Source organism: Physella acuta, unplaced genomic scaffold, assembly GCF_028476545.2.
Source record: "Physella acuta isolate Inbredline_101_S28 unplaced genomic scaffold, ASM2847654v3 ptg002718l, whole genome shotgun sequence".
NCBI classification, from domain to species: Eukaryota; Metazoa; Mollusca; class Gastropoda; family Physidae; genus Physella; species Physella acuta.
Window position 1 is genome coordinate 1 of NW_026734148.1, and position 9,710 is coordinate 9,710.

Sequence of the window (9,710 nt, forward strand, 5' to 3'; positions counted from 1 at the left end):
AATCGCTGCTAGTGATTGTATAAATATTGATCAATCAGACTGTATCACATGTCTTCTGAATGTGTAACACATATCTCAACTGTGTTTAAATTATAACGACATAGCCATTTTAAATAGTAAGCAAAGACACATATTCCGTTTTTTTTTTTTTATCATTTAAAAAAAATCATATAATTTTATAACATATTTGTTTTGACAAATACAACGTTATGTCTCTTTTATTTGAATAATTTCTGATGCATTTAAGTACTTGATTGTCAATTAAACAGGCACATATTTCCCTTGCAAATTTCAAAATACGAATTAGTTATGTGTAAATACTAATATGCTTTTGTGAACTAAAATAAAAATATGTACATTGCAGTAAACCTAATCTACTATACACATTTAAAATGAATTAAAGAAAATATTTAACCAAGTAGCATTTGCACTTGCTACTTTGGGAGCGGGTCAGATGCAGTTTAATATAAAGTTGCGTGTGAGTTCAATATGGAAGACCATATGTTGATACAATCCTCAATCAAGGTATTGAAACTGTCATTTCAAGCTATCACGACATTGGTCTGTGTAGTAGAGTGTTTAATTGCCTCATTTAAATTATCGGCGTCTTGGCTAAGATCAAAGTGCACTATATCACACGGGTTCTTAGCTGTTGCCGCAGTTTTTCCTAACGTTAGTCAGGTACCCATCTGAGCTGGGTGGACATAAGGACGTCCTACATATATGACATAATGTTTGGTTAACTTATTTGTCAGTTCTGCTACATTGAAACATCCATGTGGTCAACTAGCTAGTTGTTTGCAAAATATACATTGATGATATTAGTTTGTTTCATATAAACAATAAACCTCGGCTAACTTATCTGAATCAAATGTTACAAGAGGTAGCACGTGAAATGTGTGAGTCGCTATTGAGTTCGTTCATCACTTCCCCCTTCTGTTGACACACGGCTGTCCCTACGATGCAGGAAGGTAAACAACAATACCATGTATTTCATTTAGCAAAAACGTTCATTCTTATTTCTGGTTTGTAGAAATCAGGCGAAATACACGTTAGTTGTATCGTTCACTTCAAGGTGTCGGGATGTGACAGTTACCAAAGAACAATTATGTTTGCGAATATTGTTATTTAATTGACGCAATATTAGTTTGATAAACATTTATTTATATTGAATAAAAAAAACATTTCAAGAGAAAAAAAATCAAAACAGCAGATAATTAACGTTTCTAGATTATAATGTAAATGTTGTTATTATAAAATAGCAATGAAACACCATATTTTTTGTATATTCTATTTTCTTCAAATTGTATGTTCAAACTGTCAAAAAAATATTTAAAAATTAAACTGCGTTTGTTAACAAATTTTCACAATTAAGTATGTGGCCAACATTGCGATGTTTTTAATAAAAAAAACGGTTGAAATTTAACATGTAGGCCTACGTGCAACATTAACCTAAGTAGACAATTTGTTTTCATGCAGAAACAGGAATTTGAAAATATTTATTATGTTGTAATGCTACATTTAAAAAAAAACTATCGTCCTGTTTCGCTTTACAATTACTACAAATATATGATATAATCATGACATGTAGTCATATATATCTTTTTTTTTAACTTTGTAATAGGTTTTGATTGCTGATGTTTTTAATGAGGTTTTTTTTTTTTAATTAAATCTCTAATGTTTATGTGCTTGTTTTATAAAGTGGGTTGCTAAAGCTATATTTTGGTAATATGTATCTTATTAGCACTGTCCTAATGGTTGCACTGTAATGTGTATACCTGTCCAGTGTTTGTGTTATTCTGTCGGTCAGTCTTGTCCTTGTGAAGCCTTCCAGTTGGAGTTTGTTTCTCACTATAATTGGGTTGTTTTATTTTGTCGCTTTTCTACATTTTCTGGAATGTTTGATTTATCCAGAGTGATTGTGCATTCACTGTCTATCTCATTTTAATTATTTATTTATTTATTTTTTTTTTTTTTTGTTTTATTTTTTTTTTTTAAATTTTAAATGCTTTTATTTTCAATTTTAAAACAAATACAATAACATACCACTCCGTTTGGGTGGATATTTACAAGGTAGTTACATTGATGTACATAGTATATAATATACATACATATATATATATATATATATATATATATATATATATATTATATATATATATATATATATATATATATATATATATATTATATATATATATATATATATATATATATATATATATATATATATATATATATATATATATATATATATATTAATACTTTTATTTGCAATTAAAACAAGTACATCAACATCACATTTTTTAACATAACTTTGAACATTAAATGAAAACGAAAGGTTTTGCAAATGTACATAATGAATATTTACATGATGTCATGTATTTGATTATAAAAAACTGCAAAGGATGACAGTAAAAGGGGTGAGGGTCAAATGAAAGTGTCAGGACGTCTGGGTGGGGAGAGGTTCTAGTATTAAACTCAGGAAAATAATGAAAGCGACTTATTGATAATTGTGATACATAGTCGAATGTCTTTAAAAAGAGTAAACAAACTCAATAAAGTTTTCAATGAACGGGTAAAAAAATGAAAATTTACAAAAAAAAAACAAACATTTACCAAAACATTTTATACTTTCTTACAACAAAATATTTTGTATACATTTACAACTATATTATTGTTTTTAAATATGTGATTATTTCAATGCAATACACGGCTTGTAATATAAACGTTATGCTAATCATCTCCCTTATAATGTTAAAATGTTAGAATGGGAAGTAATTAAAAACTGTATTTTTATTGGACAGTTGCATATAAGACTTTACATTGAGACATAGTCACACTGATGCAGACAGTTTAATAGAAGACTTTACATTGTGAAATAATCACTTTCTTGGCGTTTCATATTAATGGAATAATCACTGAAGTTGACTTTAACATTGGCGATGAAACCAAAACTAAACATATTTTTAAAAATATTGGGATATCACATCTTATTTTACCAAAACCATCCCTCAAAATTACAATAAACAGCAGTTTATTTTAGATGTGTTCTTCGTAAATCTTAATAGAGCTCGAATTTCTTGACAATGGAAAATAAAAGTTAAAACTAATTTTCTAGTTTCTACTGCAAAAACGTGTTTTCTTTTTTTTTTTAAGAACTACACATATTAACTTTTTGAAAACTAAAACTGGCTTTTGTAAAAAAACAATGTTCTTAATATTATCAATTCGGTATAGCAATTTAGCTACCTGTTATTTCTCTTAACATCATTAATGAAAAGGGATAAAAAGCTAATTTTAAATACTGATTGTTAATATTTTAGTACTCTTTATTTTCGTTTATACTTTGTATATAATATTACCGTTACGTTGAAAGTAACATTAACCTAAACAAAACATTTTCTTCATGCAGAAATTGGATATAAGCATGTCTTGTTTAGAGCAAATCATATTTTTTCTCAATATGTCAGTGTGCATAATAGGGCTAACATATAACACACTTAAATGGTTATTGCAATTTTTTAGTGCCATTTGAACAAGGAGAACAGTTCGGATTTGTCTCGCAATATTTCTTAGACGCAACATATGTATGTGAAACACAACTTTTTATAAAAGCAATAGCCCATAGACATAGTGTCGACCTGACCTAGTGGCGTAGCTGAGGGAGGACATGAGGGCGCCAAGCCGCGATGGGGGCGCCAACTAGAGTAGAAATGACATGCATTGAACAATAATGAGATAGACAGCCATTTGGCTTTTCGGAAATATTGAAAATTTTTCCCACATCAATTGTGTAACACAAAATTAAAACTGACAAATGTTGATACCGATATTTACATCTCAAGTGAAGGGGTGGGGGTGTCAAGAAATGGGCATGTCACCCCGTGTGTCGATACGCCACTTGGCAGACGACACAATCCATTAACAAATCGATTTCACAGAAGGAAAACAAAAATGTATAATATATTTTATTTTTAATATTGTCCTGTTCTGCTTTAAAATTATCATGTATACACAATCTGACAGTTTAACTACACAAGAAGAAAACACAACCAAAACTGCCAAAACCACAGTAAAAATAAATAAATAAATACAAATTTTAAAAAATACCGACGACTCATCCAAATATACTGAAACGAGTCAAACCTACAGCACTCAACCAACCTAAGATTAATTTTACATATCTACTCACATACTAGAAATTATGTAAGCACTATTAGAATCAGTCCATTCATATTTTGTAAACTTTCCCTGCTACAATATATCTATACCAAATAAGTAACCAATAATGCCCAACGACATTTTTTGTTCTAAGATGAAAAAACTGTTTCATTGAAAAGCAGCATTATAATGTGTCTGAACATTTTGTGCAGAGAGAAACAACAACATGTAGTCTAATTAATGTTAAGACAACACAAGGCACATGGGCAACAGCACGATACATGTAAACATTAGCCGTTTGATTTTTGCAAAGGTAACATTTACTCGATGAATAATCTTCATCAATATAAACACATTTTTTTAAACAGTCCCCCTAAAATATTCTGTTACTGTCACATCTGTTGTCGTTATAGACGATTCGAATGCTTACAGTTAAATAAAATATGGCTAACATTTAAGCTAGCATAACTGTTACAACTTTTATTATTGGTCGGATTATATGTATTCTATATTCATCAATATATTCAATAATGAATGTTTAATTGAACTTTTGAATCGCAACTTACAACTACGTCTACTGAGTTATGTGTTGCTGCCGATTAAACAAGGGCAGTGACCTAACCTAGTGTAAAGCGTATATCTTTTAGTTATTGCCTCCCTTAGACCAGTCTTTAAAGTTTATACTGTCGCTACATGGTTCCTAAGATCGTGTCCGTGTCTGTAGTACAGGTCTGTCACAGTCACCCATCGTCTCACGAGTTCGGCCTATCTGGTGATGTGAGTTGTCACGTCCGACTGACGTTGACTTTTATTTCTCCTTCACCACAGCGTTTCTTTCAAAGCTACACGAAAAGAAAAAAAATGACTTCATTGATTATAGAATAAATACATCTAATGCCACAAAAATAATGACGTTATCGATATTCAATAATAAAGACACCTACATTACTACCTAATGCATTTATTTAATCTTAAAAGTGTTCTGTATGTAGAGTGTTTCTTTCAGACTTTTTAAGGGGTGGGCGGACATTGACTAAAATATATTTTCTAAATAAATATTTTATCGTAATAGGGGGCTCCGTAGTCAACAACATTTCTAAAATATAATGAAAAAAATCATATATATTGTCTGTTTAATAAGAGGGGACGACGAGAAAGACAATGCAAAACGATTTTAGCAATGAATAAACAATATCCTCACTTGTCTTTCAAATATATACAAACGAACACTACTATTTTTATGTTTGTAATTACAGAAAAATTAAAAAATATAAAAAATTGCATGTCTACAGATTTGTATCATAATTAAAACAAAATAAGATTGCGAGCTTTTTTAACACAACAACTCTATTTCTGTTTCATTTGATTGTATCCCCCAATACATTTACCAAACCTGTTATGACTATTAGATAAGTGATTACGTCCCTTGCAAGCTTTCCAAAACAAAATAAACCGCGAGTGATCTCCCCTAAACATTCTCGAATATTCTTATATAACACTACGGTAGATGGCACATCGCGATATAGACATGATTATGAATTACTTAAACTTTTTAAGATAAAATAGAATCTCATAGAAAAATAAATGAGCACAAAGTGAACTCCAAACAATATGTGTATAATAGTTCGGAATATTAATAGTACTTTATAAATTCACATGCGTTTTTTTTTGGGAGATCGAAAATAGCGTAAATTACTACTTCCAGTCAACGGAAATTACTCAAAATTTAAAAGAAAACAGATAATAAGATATTTTACTTATATGTGAAATTTCGTTTATCTATCTAAAACAGTGCTCACATTATCCACTTCCGGTCACCGTAAATCGTTGAGAAGTTAATACTGAAATAAAAATTCGATAAAATACTTCATACATGGAATCTCATCAACCTAGCTGTAACGGTAAGCCAGACAGGCGCAGATTTAGCAGGCAACCTCCAAATGAATGAACTTCTTATTTTTAATGAAATAAAATTGTAGTTTACATTATAATTATTGTCCCGCCCTTCTAAAAGGCATGCTCTATTTCAGGAAAACCCCAACCAAATGCATGAACCAGACCAACATTTTACACAGATAGCCTTTGTGTGTATTTCCTCCTTCTTACCGCCATACACTCTCCCTTCAAATCCCGATGCCACTGTGTTTTCGTTTTTTTTTTCGGGAAGAACAGTTTGCTCCAGTAAACGTAATTAAAAACTCCCCAGTAAAACATGCAGTTATATATGTACAAAAGACAACATGATAAATGATACAAATTACAAGTCTGAGACATAAAAGAATATATATATATATATATATATATATATATATATATATATATATATATATATATATATATATATATATATATATTTCTTTTTTCCCCTTTTTTTTATTTTCTAGTATAGAGAAAGTCTTGTAATCGGAGAAAACATAGTTTTGCAATCTTGTCCGTATGTCTGTGAGTGAGTGTGTGTGTGTCTGTAAACACGATAACTTGAGTACCGTTACAGCTAGGTTGATGAAATTTCATATATAAGTGGTATTTCAAATTCAACAATTGCATTTGAAGCGAACCAGCATCAATTCCAAATAGCTCAAAGTTAATTTTATATGTTTTTGTGTTGAAAGAGTCTACTATGAACGTCAGAGTACTTGCATTTGTTTTGAATTGCTAAAATCTCTCAAAAATCCATCCTTCGTTATGCTTCATGTAATGCTGAAGCAATTCATTCTAATTGTTTTACTGGTTTCTAGTTTTTTGTTTCAGATTTTTCAAAATCAAGTAATTTACCGCTCTCCGTGTCTTCAACAAAAACAAAAGTATTTTTTTTTTCTAAACATCTACTTCTCAAGCAAGGCATAGGCTGAGTTTTCTTTTCCTTGCAGGTTTACATTTAGCTCGTTATTTTCTTCGTTATTTTTTTCGGGGTCGGCTTGGTCGAGTCGGTAAAGCTCATGGTTGCTAAACCGAAAATCCTCGAGTTCGAACCCCCGGGCAGATAAGGCTCGTTAGCTGGGGACAGCCACTCTTCTAGGAGAGACAACTCCAAAATTAAACAACTGCTGCCTTGTAGTTTGTTCTTGGTTGGACAAAGGCTATGGAAGCAAATCCAAAAAGAAAAGCAGGCTGAAATCGGAGTCAAAGGCCTCAATGGCGCATAACCAGTTGACACGTAACGCTTAATTGTGTTGGAGGCGTGGTCGAGTCGGCAAAAAGCTCATGGTTGATAAATTTGAACAAAGTCTCGTGCTCAAAGGCACTGGTAGATAATTCTCGATCCCCTTCAACACTAATAATTTAGAACGAAGAAGAAGAAGATGAAGAATGTTTCAATTCGGTATGAACAGTTAAATAGGAAGTTCATTGAAAATAGGGAGTACCTAAATATTATAATAGGATAGCGAGCGTTTAATGTGTATGTTTATGATTATATAATTCATTACCGAGTGTTATAGAACAATATTTTTATGAGTTTTGTAAAAAAAATTCAATAATCTCTCTCTCTCTCTCTCTCTCTCTCTCTCTCTATATATATATATATATATATATATATATATATATATATATATATATATATATATATATATATATATATATATATATCTTCTGGGAGACGCTAGAAAACAAGCTGTAAGCGTGCCTTGCAGTCCCCTCTCTTCTTCACTAGGCATAAATCAACCTCCCCCACCCCCACATGGTCTGTTGAGCTGTGGTTCACGCTATGTTTATACACATAGAGCCGGGTTTAGTGACTCCTATTAGGATCAGATAATTTAGTTTAAAACAATTTTAAACTTAGGGGAGGTAATTAAGAGGAGGTTGCTTTCACGGGGGGGGGGGGGGGTTAGGGTGGGGTAGGGGTTGGGGGAAATGAGGGTGGGCGGGGGGTTATTGTCCTTAACGACCAAATGATAGTATTTTAAAGCAAATATTTTCAGTGAGGGGGGGGGGGTTAGGGTAGGGGTTGGGGGAAATGAGGGTGCGCGGGGGGGTTATCGTCCTTAACGACCAACTGATAGTATTTTAAAGCAAATATTTTCAGTGGCAGCATTGGTACTGTCGAATTCACAAATTATGATTTACTGAAAAGTAGAAAATAAAACAACTAAATAGCGGCGTATGATATGCCGCGGGTCGGCTCGTTATTAATATTTGCGCATGGAGTCGAAGAGCCGCATCTTGATATCAAAAGAGCCGCATGCGGCTCGAGAGCCGCAGGTTGCCGAACCCTGCCCAAACGGCAACATGTTGCCGACCCTCGGTTATGTCGATAATAAAAGTTTTTCTATAATTCTCATGTTTTATGACTGTATAGTTTTATTGTAAATAATAGCTAAAAATCTTCATCACTACTATCTTCATCATCTTCTTCTTCATTATCATCCAAATCATCTTTGAAAGCAGTTGCCCCATGAACATCTTCAGGATTCTCTCCCTTCTCAATATGTCGATATAAAGTTCTTGTCTGCCTTTCCTTTAAGTGCTGAACTTCAAATTTTAATTGCACTTCTTGGGCTTTCTTTTCTTCCTCACTCTGCCCCACCTGTATTATACTATCTTGTTTGGTATTATATTTAGCACAAACTTTAACTTGGGTTGCACAAGGCTGACACACTGTGTAATATGCTCTCTTCACAGTTTTCTTGTGACATCTGACACATGTAGCAGGCTGGGATAATGGTTTGTATTTTTTGTACTTTATTTTCAATTGAATTATATCCTTACAGCGAAGACAAATGCCTTCAAAATTCAAGTTGTTAATGAGTTTTGTTTTGTCAGATTTATCATGCATATCATTTTTGAAGGCTCTGTTATTCTGATATTTCTGTTTTCGTGTGCCACGTTGTGAGCTCATTTTTTTCCGTTCGATTGTCCTGCTGTTTCCTTTTATTTAGAATTGTGACAACACCATGTTGATAGATTACTGTGAAAACCTTTAGAAAATTCACCCAAGGCTATACGGAATAGAGAACATTGCATCAACAAAAATCTTCGGTTGTCTTGCAAAAGTGTAAAACGTAATAATAATGTATGTAGTTTTGTAATTACATTGAATTTTTAAGACATTACACTAAAACACTTCTATGTGTTTATCACTATTCAAAATACTCTATTTTGTGTATTGATATGTTTTGTCACATAAAACGGTATTTCATTTTGTTATTTGATTTTGCTTTATCAAGCTAAGTGTGTATATTAATAAGGTAATTATTTCCCTTGCAAAATTTCTAAGCTAGAAAAATATCTGCAATATTCAAACAAAATAAAAATACAAGCGACATTGTATTTAATCATATGAAAACACTCACATTAGTTAAAAAGAAAATGTGTCACATGTAGGTCAATATAAAGCTTCGTGCGATTTCAATATGGCAGGTATTATGTTGACACAATCATTAATCAAGTTATTACAACTGGCATTTAAAGCAGACACTTCAATGGTCGGAGTAGTCGAGTGACTGAATGCACCGATTCTCTTCCCGACATTTTGACTACAATTAAAGCGTACTGTATGCTATGGGTTCTGAACGGAGGTTTTAGCTATGGGATCGAACTCGTAA

At 32.0% G+C, this 9,710-nt stretch overlaps 1 protein-coding gene across 1 annotated transcript; it reads right to left on the reverse strand.

Moving 5' to 3' along the window:
* Positions 1–8,482: 8,482 nt before the first annotated feature.
* LOC131934034 (uncharacterized protein C9orf85 homolog) lies at positions 8,483–9,004 on the reverse strand. Its single transcript, XM_059290450.1, has one exon. It carries the CDS (start codon positions 9,002–9,004, stop codon positions 8,483–8,485), a length of 522 nt encoding a protein of 173 aa, XP_059146433.1.
* Between the last annotated feature and the right edge of the window lie 706 nt (positions 9,005–9,710).

What these genes read in the sequence shown, in the direction of transcription:
- LOC131934034 (XM_059290450.1), bottom strand. Translation starts at nt 9,004, where the DNA reads ATGAGCTCACAACGTGGCACACGAAAACAGAAATATCAGAATAACAGA.